The following is a 22,910-nucleotide window of genomic DNA, read 5'->3' on the forward strand; positions in this document are numbered from 1 at the left end:
ATAAATTGAAAGTTGTAGCAGAATTAGAATTAAAAGTAGAAAGTTGTAGTAGAATTAAAAGTAGATAATGCTTGTAAAATTAAGTATTTTCTACCAAGATATGTACTAAATGAGGTTTTTTTTTTTCTAAAAAAAATGATAATCTTCAATTGTAAAGTCAAAATCAAGAGGACCAAATGCGCCACTTTCCTATAGTTACATGACAAAATTTATAGTTTTCCCAACTTTTGGAAGATATATATAAGCAATTTAGACAAAGAATCAATGATGAGGACAACCCACTTGAATAAATAGATAGAGATGTGAAATAAAATTAACATTAACAATTATATCAATTAATATATCAATAATCAACATCAAGTATGTATAACCAATCATTAATTACTAAAAGTAGAAACAACATCCACACATATGTGGGAGTCAAACGCATAATCTTAATATCATGGGGCATTAATTTCTCCAATTAAAGTAGACCTTATTGGGTAACAAGGGCACAAGGTTTAAATATCCAAAAGATGTAGAAAATAACCACAAAACATTATGGATAGTTTTCAATTCCATTTACCCAAAAGTGCAATCACAAATACCTAGGATATACAAACTAAGAATTTCCATAAACAGCAGCATGCCCTATTTAACTATTTATCAAGAAATCCAACTCATTTGAAGAGGTGCAGAAAGCAAATATAAACAGAGTGCTCATTCATCTAGATATTAACTATTTACATAGTCAAAATGTAGTAGGGGAGCATTTACCAAGTGTAGCAAACGACAGATAAATTTTCTCCATGGCTATCATTGAGCTGTAATCCGGAAGCTTGCCTCTTTATCCCAAACTTTCCAGCAAACCAACAAGCAAAAATGCTGAGCTGAAAAAACTCCACAAAAGAGAGAAAAACACAAAATTATGAAGTGCTCTTCTACCAATCCTCAAGCCATTCTGGGGTGTTAAGTTCTTCAATATCCCGAACTGGGGAATGTGTTGAAGTTACTATATCCGCCGAATGGCTATCCATGTGTACTTTTATGCGCGAGATAATATCATGAGGGACAGGAACCGCACGTTCTGCTAATCCTTTCCAATCAATACCATCAAACCACGGATGGGCTTTAACGGAGTCTATGCCTTGGCTTCCAAGTCTAGCACTTTCATCTACTTCAAGCAACTGAATAACATGACATGTTAGGTTCCATATCATTGTGCTTTTACTTCAAAAAATAAGAAAATAAGTTGATGCTTTGAACCTTGGTAATGAGATCAACAGCTTCAATGCTAAAATGTTGTGGGAGAGTTAGCTGACCTTTCACTATTCTAGCGAAAGTGAGCTCACTTTCTCTCCAAGATCCGAAAGGCATTTCAGCTTGTAGCATGAAATAGATCAAAGCTCCCAAAGCCCACCTGCACAACTAGAGCAACTGAGGCAAAAATATGGGGTTGCGAATATCTTAAATGAGACATTGCATGAGAAACAAAAATCAGCCATTAGCCAAGTGAAAGAATATCATTGCATCCATCCAAGTTCATGAATACCAAAGTGGTCTTGAAGTATAGATAAAGAATACCAAAATCAGGAAAGTAAAATACTATAAACATCCATAAGGAGGCAATAGTAGGGGGCACAATGTTTTGAGAAAAACTCTCTTTAAGAGATAGAAAACCTAAAATTCATGTAGTTGAACATATGATAATGCCTCTCATAGAAAAAGAAAAGGCCAACATTCTAATATGTTTGTAATATTCTAATATTATAATGTTTATATTATTCATTCTAATATTTAAATATGTTGGAAGTAGCAAATATAACTCCAAGTATAGTTAATCTAATTGATCTTCTAATACGTATTTTATAATAAATCAAATGCAGACAAGCGTCAAATGCAATAGTAAATTGAATTATGTTTTTTTGCAGACTGGCAATCAGGCCAATCAAGTTGTGCCACATGGAACACTCATATGTGTGCCAATCACACCAAGACTAATAATGGAAATTTATCTCTCTAAATAATACAAATTTAAGGGAATATCAAACGAGCCACTCATATCATGACAAATATTTGATGTATTTCTCTTTTTAGATCAAACCAAAAAGAGACGATACCAAATGTGTTTAAGTAAAGTAAGACCATCCTCTTTAAAACACTTATATAGAATGGTCCTTGAAATTCATTTTGACACGCCAAAGATAAAAGCTCGAGAAGGTCTCAAGAAGAGCTCTTGAAGTTTATCCAACTCAAGAATATTCAAAAGGCGTTAAGGCAGAGATCAAGAATTCATCGAAAAACTGTGTACCGAGTTATAGCCTTTAATTCGAAATTACAACAGTATGCCTCAAATCAACATTATAAGTATTCACAGTTAACCTTCAAGGAGATTTAAGCAGCGACTCACCTTCAACTCCCCAACTCTAAATCAAGACTATAATGTTTTATTTAGGATTAGGGCGTTAAGTCATCAAATTAAGTTTATAAAAAGTCAAATTCAAGTTCAAATGAGATCAAGTGGAGATTTCACTTTCAAATTGTCAAAATCGAAGTTTGTTATTTTTTAATAGAAGAATCGTAGATTCAATAGGGATTGTACACAACTTATTTATCAAATTATGTATATTTTATTTTGGAGAAAAATGCAATTTACCCCCCTATGATATGAGAAATGAGCAAAAGACCCTGTGAAAAATAAACCATTAATAGAGGGGTAATTTGTTTTAATTTTTGGAACACAGAAGGTAATTTGCTAATTCTTTTTTCACAGTGGTTTATTTGCTCATTTCACACATCAGAGGGGGGTAAGTTGCATTTAATCCTTTTGTTTTGTTATACTTTTCATGTGTTTTGATTTTCAAACGCAAAAATATTGTGTGCAACATAAAAAGAAATCACATGGTTCGAAAAGCCTTCAGCAATTTTGGTTGTTAGAGGTTAATTAGGAGCAGGATAATACATGTGAAAAGGGGTTTTTGGTTGCTCAAGATAACAAAGAACAATGAAATAGAAAAAGACTTGGACGAGGAAAAAGACAAACCAACATTATCATATCACTAACGAAATCACTTAGCTATGTTTACTAAAATGTGTAGTTGACCATCTGAATCTAATGGACATACCAGTCAGCAGGGAAGCCATGGCCTTTTCCTTGGATGATTTCAGGAGCCAATGAATCAGTTGTACCGCATATAGTGTATGTTCTCTCAGAACAATCACCGGATAATTTCTTCCCAAATCTGAAGTCGACTAGCTACAATGAATTAAGGAACTCATTTATAACTTCCATGTATATCCAAGCTACCATTTCTAACAAAAGAAACAAATATTACTGGATCTAGGAACAGAAAATATCATCTAACCTGTATATATCCTGTCCGATCAAACACTAGAACATCAGGGGACACACCTCGATAAAGAATGCCACTCTAAATTGTTGATTCCAAAAACAGCAAAAACTTTATGAAATAATTATTAGCATATAGAAAATGAATTTGATCATGGATTTAAGCTACCTTGTGCAAACCTTCTAAGGCAATAACAATGCAGGCAGCACAAAATTGTGCAGATGCTTCATCCAGTGCACTATGAATTACTGATGTCATAGAGCAAGCAATACGTGTGTCCAGAAGTAAGCCAGCATATGATTGATCAGCACAAGTACATATAACTCGTGGCACAAAAGCAGAGTGGCTTATGGACTTAAACAGGTTCTTCTCCTTCAGTACTAATGCTTCTTTCCCAAGTCTTTTAACCTTCTGCTTTGAAAATCTCTTTAGACTAAGCAAAGTTTCTGCAGATAGAGAAAAAAGAAAAACGAAATGAATGACTTAAGTGCATTCGTATAAAAGTTCTTCCTCTGAATCTTAGCATTCTGTATAGGGTAAATCAGACATAAGTAAACTAGTAGAGAAAGAGGAATAGTGGGAAGTCTTCACTGATACACTGAACACACACACAAAAAAAAAAAAAAAAACAACTAGTAAATTTATGTAGATGTTATGCATAAAATAGTTGAAAGAACAAACCTGAATCTATAAGACGTACAAGGATAATCTCACTGCAGTCAGTGGAATACAAACAAGTTCTCCACTCCTTGGAAAAAATACTGTACAATTATTTTCTCTCTTAAAGGTCATTAGAGATTAAGTTTGAAATAAGAATATCTGTCTCTTACCAAATCAGTAAGCTGAATCTTCTTAATAGTTGAAGCATCAAAATCTTCTATAGATTCTGTGGGTAAGCTGGTAGGACAGTTCTTTGACCTAAGAAAATAAACAGGAAAACACACTTTAGTCAAGGATTATTGAGATACATACATAAATATACATGGAGATCAAAAGCTGAAGGGGCCCGTGTATCTATTGAGATTTAGATGTTATCTACAGAAACATATTAGACATAAGCTGACTAGGTTTTGGCAAGCAGAAACCTGGACATACTTATGGTCATCTTGTGCAAGCTTTGCCAGAGGGCCTACAACTGAATCAAGCTTCTCCTTTGTTAGGACGGAGCAGATCACATCGCCCACAGCAATGGCACTAAAGGCAGAGATACGCTCACCAAGAAGTGTCCATTCTCCAAAATAGCCACCCTTAGTCTTTTCCACTGAAAAGCTCTTGCTAGACGTATTATCATCCTGCTTCTCAACTTCAGACATGAGACTTGATGCATTAACATTTTTAATAGAATCTAAGTCACAGGTAATTTTTACGACTCCCTTCTGTATGACGTACAAACCCTGGAGGTTCTCATTCTGCAAAGGTGGATAACAGAGAATAAGACAAAATCAACTAAAAAGCACATTCATTCAAATATATAAACCAAGTATACCTTATCAATTATTTTCTGTCCATCAATGAAAGACACTTCTGATAGCGAATCTGCAATATGACTCAGTTGTAAGATTGTCAACCTTGAAAGAAGATCAACTGATCGAAGTAACTTCAATGAGGATAAATTAGAAAACTCAGACATGAGAATTCCTCTAAAATCTTCTCTTTTAAGTTCCCAGAGAGTTCCATTGGTCACAGCTCGAACAGAAGCTTGGAGTGGCTTGTTATACCTATAGTTTAACAAGTTGAGAATTTGAAAAGATAGTTGATGAAATTAAGTCAAGTATATGCATAAAACAAATGAATGTTGGACATCAATAGCCATAAAACATGAGTTAATAACAACTGTCGTAACTCAAAAACTAATCTGCCGAGAAAAAGTAAAGGGAAAATTCCCAACTAAATGACTACTTTCATCCTTACCTTATCAAGTCCTTACTATCCTAATATTTACAGAAATTTGAGTGTCATGTTCCATATAGAAGTAGCTTTGTTATTTCAATTCATTTTATGATATCAAGTTCAGACATGTATCAATATATAAATCCAGTCATTACAATTCAACATTTGAGCTAAGCAAATTATTAAAAAATAAAAAGAAATTAAAAATGTACATTCTGAAACAGGAAAAGGTAGGATATCTCACATCAGTGCTAACTCGCCAAAGGAAGATAACTTTTCAGCAGTATATCGTTGTAGTACCCTGGGCACTTCTCCATCTTTTTCTTCCTGGCACATAAGCTCATAGTGAGAGACTTTACAAAACATATTGAGGAAATATAATTAGAATAAAACTTCAATTTTTTCAACTTAAAACTAGTTTCTTTAGAAGTGGGGAAAAGTCTAATAAAATAAACATTTAAGTGCTTCAGTGTTTCAACTAAAAACAAGTTTCTCTTGAGATAGGGAAGTCTAATATACTGTAAAAATCAAAACCACCTGAGTTGCCAAGACCTCGAACTCCCCGTTCCCAACAACATAAAAACAGTCACCTTCTCCACCCTGAAAAATCCATAAAAATAAATTATACCAGTAGAAATATTTATATATGCCAGGCATCCTCTAAGACCTGGAAACATAGTACCAAAACCGAATATATAACTGCCAAATTATGAAAGATAAGCATACGGAAAATGGAAGCAAATGTCACCATTGAGCAGAGATTCCTTGAGCCCAATTTATTGAAGATCTAAGTTCAAAGGAGTGACTTGCAAGGCTAGATGTCCACAAAAATAATTTCTTAGTGACGTTAAAGTTAAATGTTTCCACATGCAAATAAGGGCCTGTCCTGGAAAGTACCCATGGACCATCTTTTAGTGTTTATCTTTAAACATATGCTAGTTGCTACATTCATAGACGTGAAATATAGCTCCAATTCTGAGTTCAGTTCAATAACAATTTTGCATTAAGTTCATCTATCATCCTTTTAGAGGGCCATTACTTGTTGGCAGGTAGGCTTGCGTACCAGGGCACATGGAGTGTCAGCACAGGATTATCTGTCACATTTTCGTAGTGTTGAACATGATTAAGGCAGATAATTCGTCAGTTATAGTGATGATTGGCCATGCAAGGGTTCAGCCAGATGTTATGGACCCGTTGAGATGTGGTGCATGACTCTTGGTTACCCAAGCTTGTTGCGCACGTAGTGTGGGCTTTGTATGTAACATTGCAGGTAGTGCCAAATGCACAAATCCAGGGAGCACAAGCAGGCAACATTCATGTGCGGAAGGCAGGATACCCACGTACAAGCAGCACCAAATGTGAAAACAATAGGATATGTGCGAATAGTAGGATTCCACATATGCAGTAAGCATCCTGCTTGCAGTAGTTGGCTGGAAGATGGACCAGCTCAAAAGGGAACTTGCTGATCCCCAGCTTGCACGATCATATTGGTAGGTGGAAGGCAAATTGATGATGAGCAAGGTGTTGTAGTTGTGTGGAAACCCTTGTGGCCTATGCAGTGCATGTGATACCGATTGTGCCTATCTCCCTCAAGGCAACCGCAGGCACTTGGGAAATGCTGGTGTCCTTTGCTAGACAAATGTTGCCAAGTCATTGGCTAATAATTCCCAGCAATTGGAGATGTCCTCTACAATTCTATATTGCTCTAAACACGTTCATGGCCAAGTTGCATGTATGAGTGTTGTGTGCAACCCTTAGACAGATTTCATTGTACTGTGTTTGGCGACTAATGTAAGATTGAGTTGTCCTTTAAACTGTAATGATCTCTTATGCTTATGCAATTTTGCATGTTCTGTGTGTGCATTATTGGCTTGAAAACTAAGTTTCATACTATATCAAATATGAGGGCTTGAGTGTGCGTGAAAGTTTTGGCTAACTGGTTGTGTGGAAACCAAGACACACATCAGGCAAAAGTTTAATTCATTGTCTTACCCATGTGATACCAGCACAACATCCTTCGACCAAGTTCAAAATTTTACTGAAGTTATAACTGTGTCACATCTATTAAGTAGTACTTTTTCAAGTGGTGCACTATGTATATTATATCTTATTTATGATGATGTAAGCTTATGTAACCATCATAATGCAAGCTACTGATGATGCATTATTCAAATTACATTTTCATCTTTCAGAAAGTGTATGTGAAACAATCTGGAAAAGATTATCTTTCCCAATGACAAGCAGTCTATACGCCGAACCTCATTGTTTGCTACAGCCAGTCAACACATTCTAAAGCATTTGAGACATAACTGAAAAAGATTGTATTCTAGCAGCCGATGATCAGAAATTAGATAATTTTTTACCTGTTTTACTACTATGTCTCCTGCTTGGACCTCAACTCTTTGCATGCAGTCCAACAAAACATGACACTGAGAATCAGTAAGCTTTCTGAAAAGAAAATGATCGCGCAAGGCCCGTTCAATTTGAGCCTGCCAGGTTTTGATTATATATCAACAGGGATCAATTGGTATGTAGTTTAGGAAGATGACTATTTAGAAAACGAAAAAATGAGAATTAATGAGAGGTGTTTACTTCTTCTTCCCATGTCTTTCTATTGGCTGGAGATGAAGGAACCCAAGCTTGCCCATTCTCAAGAGAACTTTCAATTGCACGGAGTCGTGCACGAGATAAATCATTCCTTGCACGATTATGTCTAGATCTCCAGTTTGGAAGAGATGGAGACTCTGATCCTGATACTTCAATCACTTGGGGTAAAGGGGGTCTTAAAACTGCATCAAAATTTTCTGACTGACCAAATGCAGCCTATCATTGTAGATGAAACCACTAATTTAAGTATTTGAAGGAATAAGGGGAAAAAAATAAAATCAAACACATAAAAATTACATGTGAAAATGAGCATATAAAATCACTTACATCATTTAACCCATTTAGATGCACAACTATCACAGTAATGTCATCAGTACGAGTTTCATATTGTAGCCAGAGACGGTATGATTCAGCAACAATTGCAGCACAAGCATCACGTGGGTCCTTATATCTTGCAACCTGAAAAATGAATGGCACAAAAGGAGCGTCAATGGTCGATTGAGAGGATGCAAGATCGGTGACAGTGCTAATAAGAGAAAATTCAAATAATTGATAATAAATTACTTCTTAAGATGATCTTACCCTTATAATCAACAATAAGCCATTTCTTATCTTGGCTATTCTCGTCAAAACCATATGAGCATAGAATAGGGGCAACAGGAAATATTTGGCAACATAGTTTTGGCTCCCCTCTAATTTGACAACTGATTGAAATGGATTGGAATGCTATTCCAATTGACCTTTCAGAGAGAGGGAAAACGAATCTTCCTCCCCATGATATTTATATTAAAAATATTATTGTCTATATTTTCCTTGCAATTTTACTAGTTTCACCATTTAGATTATTCTTTCTTTGCTATTGCGGCTTTTCCCCAGTCAAAAGTAGAGAAGAAAATGGGCAAAATATTAGTAGAAGAGGAAACTGATGTAGACTTGATATCTATACAGATTTGTAAAGAAACTCATATCATAATAAACCCTTCAAATAAGAAAAAATTAGAACGTCTTTTGGATATTGAATTCTTCCTGTTTTGGTAGAACAGGATGATGCACTATCCATACCTAAACCCCACCCTGTTCCACTGCTAATTCCATGAGATAGATTGAAGAAATATATAAATACTTTTGATTAAGAAGTTTATTCTCTTCTCTCTCTATTGTATTTCCATGATTACATTAAGTTCTTTTAGTTTATGCTTTTATGGTTAAAAGATGGCTTCGGACCAAGGAAATTCAACATAAAACTGCCGCACAATTTTGAGGGCATAACTATCTGAAGTAACTCAAACTTTACTTTTATGTGCTACATGCTCCAGCAAAATTCTAATCTTGCCCTAATTACTAACAAGAAGTCTATACTGACTATAGAACTAGTGTTGCTGGCATCTAAAACAAGTGAAACGTACATTAAAAGTGGTAAATTGTCAGTTAACCCAAGAATATGTACACTATTGAAACTCAAAACCCAAAGGGTATTTGGCGCCTTTGGTTTACCTCAGAATATAAAGCATGATTATTACTTCATACTTTTACTTCAAACAACAACAGCAAGCCTGTCAAAGCACTTGGACAAGGCACTGGAGAGCCCATCATTCAGCCTAGTCAAGATACATTATTACTTTATTTTGATGTTAATGTCTTACCACTCATCAGGTTCTCCATAAAATTAGTCATATAGCGCCTAACTTCAAAGGATTGGAATTCCAAAATTCGTGGTGAAACACAAAGTTTTTTGAAGTTTAAAAAGATGCCTCACTACAGTAGATATCTTTAGTTGTTAGGCTGTTTCATTAGTTTAACCTGTATTCATATGAATTGTTTCATGAGTCATATTGTTTTCTTTTATGTTCCTCTTTCTAATTTGATTTTCAATTATTTCACTTTTCCTGACTGCAACTTACTCAAAAAATAAAAAATCCATTATCAACTTTTAGATAAAGAGTCATGGCCTTCTAGCATTTGACCGTGCTTGTCGAAGAGCAAAAGTGATGATTTAGGTTGTAACTTCAAAACACTATTTCCGACCGCGTCTGAAGGAGGAAGTGGAAGCAAATATATTAACTGACTAGCTCTCATTTTACCCATGTAGATTGAATAATATCATGATATATTGTTTGAAGTGAATCACAGTAGCAATATGTGGAAAGACGAATTACCATGTCCACCACAGTTTGGCTGGAAAGAAACTCAAAGACACCATCACTTGCAATCACAAAGAAAGGATGATTCTGCGTCAGCTCCAGAACAACAATTTCCGGGTTTGCAACAACCCCTATAGACTCAGCAATAGAATCGCCAATGCTTCTTGTGAAAGCTGTACCAGGATACATACCATTTTGCACCCACAGTCTCGGCGGATCACCATCATCGCTTTCTTCAGTGCCCCAGCATTGCACATCTGGATTCTTTAGCCCTTCAATTTGATCCAATGTGAGAACTCTTGCTCCACAGAGCTTCACCCGTTCAAGTTCATCAGGCCGAAAAGGTGTTTGATCAATTGACAGGTCAACAGCTACAATATCCTGCCCTCTTTTCTCAGCTAAAACAGCCCTAGAATCTCCTGAATTGGCAACATAAAGTGTCCTACCCCGAACCAGCACTGTAATTGCAGTTGTTCCGCTCATGCTATCATCTAGCTCATCAGCATGCAATTGCGCATTTGTTGTCAAGAAAGCAACATGACATGCTTCAACTGCATCTATGTGAAACCGATTATGTCGCAACAAATTCTCACATAACTTCTGTTTCACAAACTGCGAGCATTGAGCTCCAAATTCACCATGGCCATCAAAAACCCCAAAGAAATGATCGTCCAGACTTGTTCCAAATGGAGTGTGAATGCAGAAACTATCTTGGTTGGCCTTATCAAGGGCATCAGGGTAGTAACCTCTCTGAGATAGAAAAGAGTACCGTAATTCATAACTCTCTGATGGAACTTTCACAACCTTCGAGCCATCAGGAGGTAAAAACTGAGCTGACACCCTAGACAATCTAGTAATACCCACTTCAGGATCAGTAATAGAACTCAATTGATACAATTGATCTCCATTTTCCCCTTCCTCGCTGTCAGACTTGGCAGGTGAGAAGACTGCAATCTCACTTGTAGCTGTTTTGGCATCTCCACTTTCGTTCACTTTAACATTTCGGGGAGCACATAACTCACCAATACATGTCTTGGAATAAACACAACCCATCACTTGAACGCCAGAACAAGACCAACCCAGATCTCCAAATTGCCAAAGAGTGGTGCATTAGGTTTCCCAATAACTATGCTCTGTCACAGAAACACTACAAATCCTCAATCCAAGAATTGCAACGAATGCATTAAACCAGCTTTTTCTTTAGTCCAGTTGAAATTCAAACTTGATTACAACCTAAATCAGGGAAAAAAGTAAGTGGAGCAACCAATTAAATTTCCACTATCTATAAACGTATCTTGCACAGAGATCTAAATAAAATTCCCATCACACAAACCACAAAAAATAAAAGATCCACACCACAAAATTCTAAAAGATCAACGTTCATGACTGATAGCTGATACTAATAGAATGAACAGCATTCAAACTTCCACCAAATTTTTTCGATCCAATATTCCACACAAGAAGTTAGGTACCAACTCAAACCATTTACACCATAAACAACAACAAACAATCTTCACACACCAACAGAAATCACACAAACAACAGCGGAAACACACGTCTCAAAAGCATAATCAAACAAACTCTAATATGCGAAAGCCAAATGTTCAGTTCAGAGAGCAATCGGACACATACATTCCAAACTTAAGTGGGATTTTACTGAGCAATGGACGTAGAGCACAGACGAAGAGAACCGGAGTATGTAATGGTAGCTATTAGGATGAAGAGAGTGTTAGATGTAGAGTGGAAACGTAGCAGTGCATGTGTGTGGAACGGAAAGTTGGGGGGTTGGGGCCATTCTCTTTATCTATTGCTGGCTTTTCGGATGCGCTTATTCCGCACGAGCCGCCATTAATTTGGTTACTGACTGTGCTAGCGCTAGATGATATCGCTGGACCCGCCGCCAGCCCGTCTCAGCACACCGCACACAACTTGCGTCATTTTGAGTGTGCTAAACAAAATTCTAATTGAGATCAATTTGATCAAATGAATATAATATTTATTTGTGAGGACAAAAACACCAAATAATTATTTAATAAAAATATAATATTTCTAGTTACGTTTGATTAAATTTGAATTTCATATTAATTTCGACACATATTTCACATTTATTGCACACGACCAGTTTGTGACAAATCTCACGACCTTTTTGTAATAAATTTTTTTTTTAAAACAAACATATGAAACTCCAACTAAGAAGGTGTTTGGCTAAGCTTATTTCAAATATCTTATAAGCTTTAATATCTTATAAAATAATTTAAAATTTTAAATACATTGAATTTTTATTCTAAAAATAAAACTTTATAAAATATTTAAATAAATAAAAGGTCAAATCTTATAAAATGTTACAGTGTTTCGCATAATAAGTTAAAGTGCTTCGATTGGAGTGCTACAAATCAAACTTTGGACACTATATCACATGTTATAGCACTCCATATAAACCAGACAATAGTTTATATTATAGATACCGGTCAAGTTGTACACTGCATCACATGTTATTATTTGTTAGTTTAGTTTTAGAGGAATATTTATTTTTTTATGCATAAAATTACTTATATCTAATTAATTTTTATACTTTCATATATTGAATAATGTAATAAATATTAAAAATTAAAAAAAATAAATTGAGACAAATCTCAAAAGAGCTCATTATAATTTATTTTTATTATAATAAATGCAGTTGAATTAATGCCAGTATATTAATTATTATATATGATGAACAGTGACTATATTAATTATTAATATCAAATATTTTATAATTAACAAGCAATTATTATTATAAAAAATTATGATTAAAGTAGACACGTGAACTCCAATTTTACCAATTAAGGGTGTCAAAAAATTATCTGGTAAATTTTTAAATGTCTACCGAATAGGGTTATCTTTAAATGTCTATCTGGTAAATTTTTTAAATAAAGAGATCGTAAGATCAAGAGCTAAGATGTCAAAAGCCTATTATTAATTAAACTCCTTTTAGAGAACAGTGAGGAGATCGCGACTTATTTTCAAAATTTTAACAAAATTCTTTAAATTTGACTTTATGAATACGAAATTATCATTATTAACATCTGATAAGTTCTATAATTTTTTTTTATCCAATCGAGCACTTCAAAACTTTATTTTTAAAAACAAAATCTAATAGCTTATAAATTTCAAAACCATCGCTTAAAATGTATAGCTTATAAAATATTTTAAATAAACTTAGTCAAACACCCTCTGAATCTCGATAGCACGAAAATTATGTAGCTTACCAATTTTTTTAAAGAAAATGAAGAAAAAAAGTGTTCATAACACCCGTTCGTAATTACATTTTATCTCATAAAAAATTCATATTTAACCAAATAAAATGAATCTTAATTTACTCGATTTATTATGTAGACATCAGAGAATGACATACGTCATCAAAATTTTGTACATAATCCTCAACATTAGCATAGCAGTTCCTAGTTATTGTAAAATTTAAAATACAAATCCACTAAAAGTTTAACATATATGCAATTATTACTACAAGAAAAATGATCAATAGCTACGAAAAAATTGATGCTAAAATCATTTCGAGCTAAGTAGCAATTAAAATTTTCGTTGCTAATCTATATTATTTAGTATATCTTTTAAAATAGTTCGTTGGTAAATTTGTAGCAAGTTCATTTCTCTTGCTAAATTCATTAGCAATTAAATTTCTTGTATTAGATACTATAGATTAGCAACGAGAGTTTTTTACTAACTAATTATCTCGACAATAATTTTTTTTCGTTGCTATTTGACAATTTTCTTATAGTGTATGTAGCTAGGGATGCCAACTCAAGATATCACTGCTGACCCACCTATTAATATTGATAATCGACTTATAATTTAATTCGTCGAGTCACTCTGACCTCCAAAAAAGACGTGGCAAGAAATGAGTTGTTAACTCAGTAAGTATAGCTAATTAGCCTACAGAGGAATACATACAGAGAAGACCAAGTTCATGCAATGGCACTAATCAACCAATATTGGTTATGCAATTTTCACAAAATCACGAAGTAATCATATCATGCAAAAACCAACACCGGAGTCACGCATCAACCACAATATCATAGACACAAAACTATTGTTTTATTTCTTAGGCCCCGACTTAATTAGTCTAGCTGCAACATATCATTTTGTCGGCCATCATCATACAATCACTATCATATAATATATAGCACATGATACCCGTCAAATGTGACATCCCCACACCACCTCAGTGTGCAGCAATATAAGTACAAGACGTCATAACAAACATGGTCTAACACCACCCCAATGTTCACCTACCAATACAGGATATTCCCACTACACGGAGTATCTCGGTACCCTATACTCCATGTAGAAACAGGACAATAGAAGTTACCCACTGAAATGAATGATTTAGCTTATACAAAAATTATAAAATTTTAAAATTTTTATAAACGTAAGAATCACTAAATTTGGACTGACATAAAGCAAGCAAATTGGATAATACAATCTCAAATAAAACTTTTATTATTTCTCTAATATAATGTTATAATATATTTGTAAATTTTCCATAAATCTCTCACTACTACAACAATTAGTTAAACACCTGCACATATAATTAAGTATTTAATTAACAGATCCGATTAAATTGAATAAATCAATTATAACAACGACTAAACTTATTGAAGTAATTAAATAACTTAACTAACTGACTATAATAACCCGAATTCAAATTAAATATTTACACAATTACAAATCTATAAATAATCAAACTCGTAAAAATTTTCAATTAAACGTTAAATCAAATAACATAACACAATTACAAAAATTAATAATAAATCAAATCAAAATTTCTCTTACCTGTTTCTCGTCTTCCCCGAGTGTGTCTGTGTGATAAATTGTTGGTGTGTGGGTGTGAATAATTGTGGGTATGTGGATGCATGATTGCTTTGATATGTACCTATATATATAAGTGGAGATAGGGTGATAGCTCACTGGAGCCTCATCCACTCTCATTTCATTTTTTCAAAAAAAAATATATTAAAATTTCAATTATCTTTCCTAATTTTTTTAGTTTATATAATTTACTCTAAAATTTTATAAATTTCAATTTAATCCCTTCGAATATTAATATATTCGAATTTCAATCTATAATTTATTTATCAATTAATTTAAAATTTCTTCAGCATTTAAAAAAAAAAAAAGTTTTTGCCAGTGAGTTGGCTTTCTCCTATCAAATCACATTTTGATGAGACAAATCAAGCGGCTGAGAATGGCTGTGTCCCTATTAATTCCGTACTTTGGTTCTTCCACAATTTTTTTTTCTTTTTTTTTTTTTAAAAATGACAAATATTAAAGAAAAGAAAAGGTCTATTTCTACGCATTTAAATGCAATAATTATTCCATATAATTTCTAGTAAGTAGAAGTGGAGCCATAAATGTACAACCCACACGAAAACAACCTCCACGAGTAGAAGTTAGGATACAGTGACGAAAATGGTCCCTTCTGACCCAAGTTCATCTACACTTCCAACTCATCATAATTCAGTTTGATTCGGTGTATTTTAGGTTTAGATTGTGGACCTCTTTCTAAAAGTTATAGTAATAATTATTTAAAAAAAAACAGTGTGAGTGATAGCAAAGTGAATGAGATGCATATGGACTGATGTTTGTACCAACACCCCAACAAATATGACCCTTTGTTAACGTTTATATTATAGTCGAAATTGAAAAATCGTGACGAATACTAATTAATCATGACTATGCAATGGTTGTTAGACGTTATTTCTGCATGCGAGGATGACATTTGTTCTAAGTTGTTGTCATTTATAATGAAGAAAGTAATTCATATTTTTTTTTTGTAGGTAATAAAATATGAACGTAAAATAGTTATTTGGAGTCAAATTTAACTTATTTTTATATTATTTTAATGAGCATTGTACTTGTATTTTTTTTAAATTATGTGGATTTTATTTTATATTATATTTATTATTAAGATACAACTTTGAAATATTTATTTTTAACAACTAAGTATCATAAAGTATTAAGATTATTATTTCTATTTTGTAGGTATCAAGCTAATATTTAAAAATAATTTTGATATAATAATTAATATAAATAAATAAATTTGATTTTGTTATTAAAATGGTGTTATTTGTCTAATATTTGACGCGACTTGCGACTCAATCGATCCCCTATTCTGCAATGTATTATCTATTTATATGAGTTTAACATTTTTGTCCTGAAAAGGTGGATAAGACATTCAAACTTATAAACCCCTCATACTCCTCACTTGCAATTAATATGAAATACTTGCTCGTATCAATATAAAACAAAATAGTGTATAATATGTGTATTAAACCTTTTCACCTACAAATGCAGACAATATTATTTTAGTGCAGAATGAACCCAAGAAATTAAATATTTTTAAATTATTCATATGTTTGTGTGTGTGTGTGTGTGTGTGTGTGTGTAAAGATGCAAGTATGGAGTTTAAAGTATTATTTTGATGAGGTTTGTGGGCTTCCATTTGATACCTATTATTGTAGCTGAATGCCGAAAACAAGAATTATTGGAGTGTGTTGCTTTATAGGAATTGTGCACATCTTAGTCCCATACTTTGTACTCATCTCTGTACCATTCAATTATGCAGTGTTTGGTCGGCACCTAATCCTATCCCTTTCCATTCAACAAAAGTAGTAATTCCACTACCACTCCTTTCATTCACAAAGATTTTTTCAGGAATTAAATCAAATTTTTTTTATCATATCCGCAGGTCAATATTCGTATCATAGTAAGAAATATGATTTTTTATTATAATTAATTATTTTGATTAATAATAAAATATTATAGTAAATAATGATAAATCATAATTATACAATAGTTATTAGTATTATTTCTACGTGTGAGAGCAAAACACTAGCTACATTTAAAACTTGAGAATAATATTTTGGTAATAGGTAAAACCGTGTCGAAACCACATGAACAAACCCCACCGCAGAGGGTGACCTACCTCCCCCTGAGCAGCACAACCTCCACTCCAAAGAGAATAGCCCACTTTAGGTGTTCCACCTAAAGAAAAAATGATACAATTAACGCAAGAAGCCTGACTAGCACTGATCCATAATGTGTCCACCGAGCGGTTACCTACGCGATAGCTCAATTTGCAACTCATCACCCATGAACCGGGCCCCTCCTACTCGTTGAAGTCGAGAATTGTCCTCAACTCTCAAGGGGGATGAGCAGGGACAGGAGGAGATGAATAACAGAGTCTCTCAACCCAAAGTCAGCCAAACCCAAGAGCAAAACCCCAACCAATCTCAACAACCCTTAGCGGCCCTACCCTCTAGTGGAGTTGAGGATCCTTAACTTCCCTTAGCCGTAGATCTACCAAGACGTAGCCCTCTATCTTAGTCAGGGCACTTCCAACAAGCAGTAAAGTATCAAAATTTTCAAATATGGAGATAAATTGTTTCATTTTAAAAAACACAAGACAGTAAATTAATATTATTTTTTATAAGGGGATAATTTCTTTATTTGTAATATCATAAAAGGTAAATTACATTAAACTAGAAATTAATATAAAAATAGAATTATCATTTGTAACAATATAGGTAATAGGAAAAAAAGTACTAAGTAGAAAAGGATGGAAAGCAATTCATACATCATACAATTCATACAGGTTATTCCACCACTGCCTGTCTGCTTTCATCAGATTTACCCACTGCTGATCCGTCAATGTTTAATTTGCTGGTGATGTTGTCGGAAATTGCTCATATCCCACATCGGGAAATGAAAAAGGATTTAGTCCATATAATAGGCTATTAAGACTTTGTTCAGTCATGCCAAAATAGCGTAGATTGCCACCTTTCTTTGGCATTTTTGTGTTCGTCTTTTCTTTTCTAATGTTTTATTTGTTGTTTGTCAGTGAAGTACAGATTTGGTGGTGTTATAGGACGTAGGTTTAATTGATTGAATCCGGTTCCATTTTTTTTTGTACTTTTCAATTATGTGATTTTCGTATTTTATATTTTGCTACTTAATTTTTTAATAGTTATTGAAAAAGTGGTATTAATTTTGGTATGACAACAATTGGCAATTGATGTTTACGGTTTTTCTTAGAATTTGATCTTTTACATTAAAAGAGTTTTTTGGATTATTTGGCATTTGCTGTGAGTTATCGAAAAATACTTAAAATTGTAAACAATAAAAATTGTTGTCCACAATAAAATACTTGAAATCTACTTTGTCTATAATAGCTACATCATCCTTTAGGGCGAGAACTGTGGTGGAAAAATCGAGATTTGAAGTGGAAACTTTTGATGGTACGGGTCATTTCGGTATGTGGCAAGGTGAAGTTCTAAACCTTTTATTTCAACGAGGTTTAGACATTGCCATAGAAGAAATAGAACCAGATGACATTGAGTAAAAAGATTGGAAGTCTATTAATCGATTGGCATGTGATACAATTCGCTCATGTCTTTCCTGGGAGAAGCCGCATGCATTCTCTGAGAAACTTGTGCTCATAAATTGTGAACGACATTAGAAGAAAAGATTCTGAAGAAAATGAGACAAAATAAGCTCCACATGAAGATGAGGTTGCTTCGCTTCACTTATGTCTCAAGTACCATAATGAATGAACATATTACCAGTTTTAATACGTTAGTAACAGATTTGATGAATATAGATGAGACTTTCAAAGATGAAAATTTGGCTATATTGTTGTTGGGGTCACTTCCTGAGGAGTTTAAGGTTTTTGAGACCACTTTTTTCTGCTGAGGGATGCTTTATCTCTTAATGAAGTATTTGCTACTCTGTATGTTTATGAGCTAAGAAAGAAAGACAAACAGAAAAACACAAATGGAGAGGTAGAAGCTTTTGCTATCAGAGTTGTTCTCAAAGTCTTGCTAAAGGAAAAAAAGGGAGATCCAAGTCAAAGCATAAGCCAACAAAAAATGAGTATACCTTTTGTCATGGAATAGGCCATTGCAAGAAAGATTGCTCAAAATTAAAAAATATAAGGGAAGACGATAGCAGAATTACATGTGGTTGAGTGTTGTGAGTACTAAAATTTCTCACTAGCTATTTCGTCAATTGGTGCTTTTGACATTTAAATATTGAATTCAGTATATAGTCATTAAATTTTTTGACTTTAAAAGAGTTAAAATGTGGAATTGTCTACACAGTAAAATAATATCCCTCTTACTACATATGAAACTGGTTCAGTATGCTCGAAAAATCAAGATGGATTAACTTAACCTTAACAAGGTGTAAAAAGAGAGCAAAAGATTGTGTAATGATGATCATTTATGGTGCACATATGGTGATAAAGGGAATTCAAATAACAAAAATCTATACCACTATTTGAATTATATAATTACTGAAACTGCTGTAACAATAACCAATGTGATTGGGATTCAAAAGGGATCAAGCTATGCCATATACACTTGGGACATTCAAGTAAAAGATTTTTAAACTCACTCATGTATCAAAGATTATTGAAAGGAGTACAATCCTGCAAATTTAGAATACTTAAGGAATTTTTAATTATGTTCACTCTGGTGTATAGAGATTAACACTATTATCACCTGTGTTGATGATTATTCATGGAAGAGTATGGGTGTTCATGATGAAAACGAATGAAGTGTTCGGAGCATTACCCAGATGAAAAAAGATGATGGAAACTCAAACAAACAAATGATCAGATGTGTCTACACAGACAATAGTGGAGAGTAAAAAAGTTAACCATCTGAGAAGGTTTGGTAAGATAACGGCATAATCAAACACTTTGCTATTAAGCCTATACCACAACAAAATGGAATTACAAAATATACTGATCAGATTTTGTCGGAGAAAATTTAATGTGTTCTATCTGATGCTAGGTAGGGTAAAAAATTTTGGGTTAAGGCAACATGTGCACGTCATTTCCTTAATCGTCTATTATCTACTGCTATTAATAATAATAAAAAAAAAAAACACCATTGGAAAATGATTTGAAAAATCTAGTGTAGATTATGATTTCTTACATATTGGCAAAAAGTCCAAACCCATATTCTTTCAAGAAATTGCCACACTCCAATCTCTATATATTCATCCTATATCTAATATAAATAACTATTTAGGCCTCCCCGTTAAATAGGAAAAGTCGCGCTCCTAACATTTTACAAACTGATAATAAAATACACTTTTTTATTTTTTTATCTATTTTTTCTTTTTTATTTACTAACTTTCACATTTCTCCCACTATCTACAAATGATAAAAACTGTCTTTTTGAATAGTTATTTAAGTTTAATTAATATTTTTTCCTCTTTCTCCTACTTCAATTATTCTCTTTTAAAATTACTTATTTTTTATCATAATTATTTTCATATTATTATTTTTCTATAATTTTTATTAAATGATATTTAATTATTATAATTTTTTTGTGCATATACATCGAGTACATATGCCACATCCAACTAGCTAGTATTTAATTGTTACTAATTATTTTGTTACTATAGGACAATATATATATACACATATATAATTATTTTGTTACTAACTATTGCTAGTCACAACTTTTAAGTAAATAATATTTTCAATATTAAAATTATGACAATGATTATATTGGCAAAACAAAATCTTCTGTTGCTTAATGTATAATTAGTAGTAATTTTAATATTACCACTTAATTATTTATTGTTACTGTTTTCTTTTTTTTATTGTTACCATATACATAATTATTTTCCCTTAATGCATGATATAAAACCAACAAAAAAAAACTCGTATACATTGTATGCATGAAAGAGTATTTGTGTGTAGAGATGTTAGTATACGTCGTAAACTTGATTTCTGTTCTTATAAATTCACAAATAAATACACCGTTAGTCAACTACAGTAATCGTAATAAATATTAAACAATTAATTGAATAAAAGTGTATAAATATATCATATACATGATAGAGGAAAACATAACTAATTTTTTATCAAAAAATTGACCAAATATAAGATTTTCAAAATTAAATGAAAAAAATTATAAAACCAAAAATACTAACGACGTAAAGGTAATTTTGCCGATCATAAAATTAGAGGGGAGAATGCAATTTACCCCGTAATATGATAAATGCGCAAAAAAATCCCTATAAAAAATAAAATAGTAAATTATTCTCTATATTTTAAAAAAAGAAGCAAATTACCCCTATTTGAATTATTTAATAAGGAATTTTTTTTACACAGAGTATATGCTCATTTTACATGACGAAGATGACGAGAGTGAAACAGAGCATGTGTAGGAGAAAAGCATGGTCTTCCATATGTTGTGGTGGTGAGGATGCAATGTCCTGATCATCAAAAAGCCCAGTGGTGATGGAGATGAAGGAAATCACATGGGGATGATGGGATGAGGCGCAGCACACCTGTCTGTCCTGCTACGCTCACTGTCTCTGGAACATTGTAAACAACCACTTAGCAGTTAGCGCCAACTCATGTGGGTCGCTTTGATTTGACTCTCCTTTGGATATTTTTTCGATAAGACCCGATTCGTTATCGAATTATATATTTATATCTATATTTAAATATTTATGTAATATATTAATATTTTTAAATTAATTAATATATTTAAATAATATAAAAAAATAAATAAAATATTTACTAAAAATAGATTATATATACTTATATTCGTAAGACTCGAATCCAGACTTTTGATCTTAATGTTAAAGAAATCAAAAGATACATGAGGAAAAAAACATAACTACAGAAAGGCGGTTTATGAAAAATCATGGTGAGTAGAGTTAAGTATACTTGATTAATTTAAATTTTAAAAATAAATGGAAAATTAATTTTTATTGAAATATCGAAAATGGTGCTCTTACTTAATAATTTAGTATAGATAAATTGACTATGATTATATTATTTCAGCAAATAGTTTGTTTACTTATGTCAATTAGATTTGACATTTTAAAAAAAAAACATATTAATTTAAATGGATAAAATATTATTCTAGTGTTTGGATTTGTATTTTGAGTGTTTTGTTTTGGTGTTTTGGAGACAGAGGGAGAAAAATAGAGATAAGTAAGTGTGTATTAGAGATAAACGGTGTGTTTGGATTTGTATTTTGAGGTAATTTAAAATATTTTAAAAATAAGTTGTGTAGGTTTGATGTTGGGATTTGGATGACAAAAATCACTATTCATTGTCAAATCATATCTCTTTTATATATATTTATATATATATAAATATTGTATGTTTAATATTGTATTTTTTAGAGATAAAAAAAAGCATTGTCCATTATCAAATCATATATCTTTTATATTATATATATATATATATATTATATAAGTGTTCAAACAATTTAATTTATTATTCAACCCTCAATAGTAAGACAAATTAGGAGAATATGATCATGAAACTGACAATTGAAGTTATATATATACTTGTAAATTTGCATTTTATGGGTCTTTAGTGGGCCGGGCCGAATTAATAATCCGAACTAGGTTGGTGGGATAATAGTCATGGACTTATACAGCCAAAGTTCGGGCTTGTGGGATCAGTTCCGGGCCTTGAAGTTTGCGAATAAAAGACCTACTATTACCATTGAAAAAGCAGTAAATTAAAAACTAAGAAGACTTGCATTTGTTCCTTGGGTATGGATCTCAAGTCATGGATCGAGCTCAATTTAATTAAATTAAATCAAGCCCAAAACAAAGTTCATAGGCATTAAATTAATATAATTAATTTCACCCCAATTAAGTCCAATAATTTATTTTACCCAATTAAATAAATTTTAATTAATTAAATCAAACTCAATAAATTAATCAAATAAATTTAAAGTTGCTAAACTTAAATTTAATTAATTCAATTAATTAATTTTTGGGTCATCCAACAAATAAATTTTTCAAAAAATGATCCAATCATTTATATACTCGAATTAATTTAATCCAATTAAATCAATTCATTTGCTCCAAAATTAATCTCATACTAATTCTATCACTTCCA

At 32.5% G+C, this 22,910-nt stretch overlaps 1 protein-coding gene across 8 annotated transcripts; it reads right to left on the reverse strand.

Moving 5' to 3' along the window:
• Window positions 1-538: 538 nt before the first annotated feature.
• On the reverse strand, window positions 539-14,950 carry LOC105162065 (protein phosphatase 2C and cyclic nucleotide-binding/kinase domain-containing protein). Of its 8 annotated transcripts, none has more exons than XM_011079975.3 (17): window positions 14,798-14,855; window positions 11,600-11,915; window positions 9,983-11,200; window positions 8,154-8,285; window positions 7,812-8,042; window positions 7,583-7,708; window positions 5,757-5,819; window positions 5,464-5,546; window positions 4,816-5,047; window positions 4,425-4,738; window positions 4,160-4,247; window positions 4,011-4,077; window positions 3,498-3,775; window positions 3,345-3,410; window positions 3,105-3,235; window positions 1,246-1,399; window positions 539-1,166 (listed from the first exon to the last, which is right to left on the reverse strand). In XM_011079975.3, exons 3-17 carry the CDS (start codon window positions 11,018-11,020, stop codon window positions 921-923), a joined length of 3,249 nt encoding a protein of 1,082 aa, XP_011078277.2. In that variant the 5' UTR covers window positions 11,021-11,200; window positions 11,600-11,915; window positions 14,798-14,855; the 3' UTR covers window positions 539-920. The 8 variants fall into 8 exon arrangements, 7 of the variants coding, with proteins under 7 accessions (XP_011078277.2, XP_011078279.2, XP_011078276.2 ...); XM_011079977.3 differs by having other exon boundaries at window positions 9,983-11,100; window positions 11,600-11,927; window positions 14,798-14,853; XM_011079974.3 differs by having other exon boundaries at window positions 11,600-11,927; window positions 14,798-14,853.
• Window positions 14,951-22,910: the final 7,960 nt, after the last annotated feature.

The sequence above is a fragment of the Sesamum indicum genome, linkage group LG5, assembly GCF_026168435.1.
Source record: "Sesamum indicum cultivar Baizhima isolate 11 linkage group LG5, ASM2616843v1, whole genome shotgun sequence".
NCBI lineage: Eukaryota > Viridiplantae > Streptophyta > Magnoliopsida > Lamiales > Pedaliaceae > Sesamum > Sesamum indicum.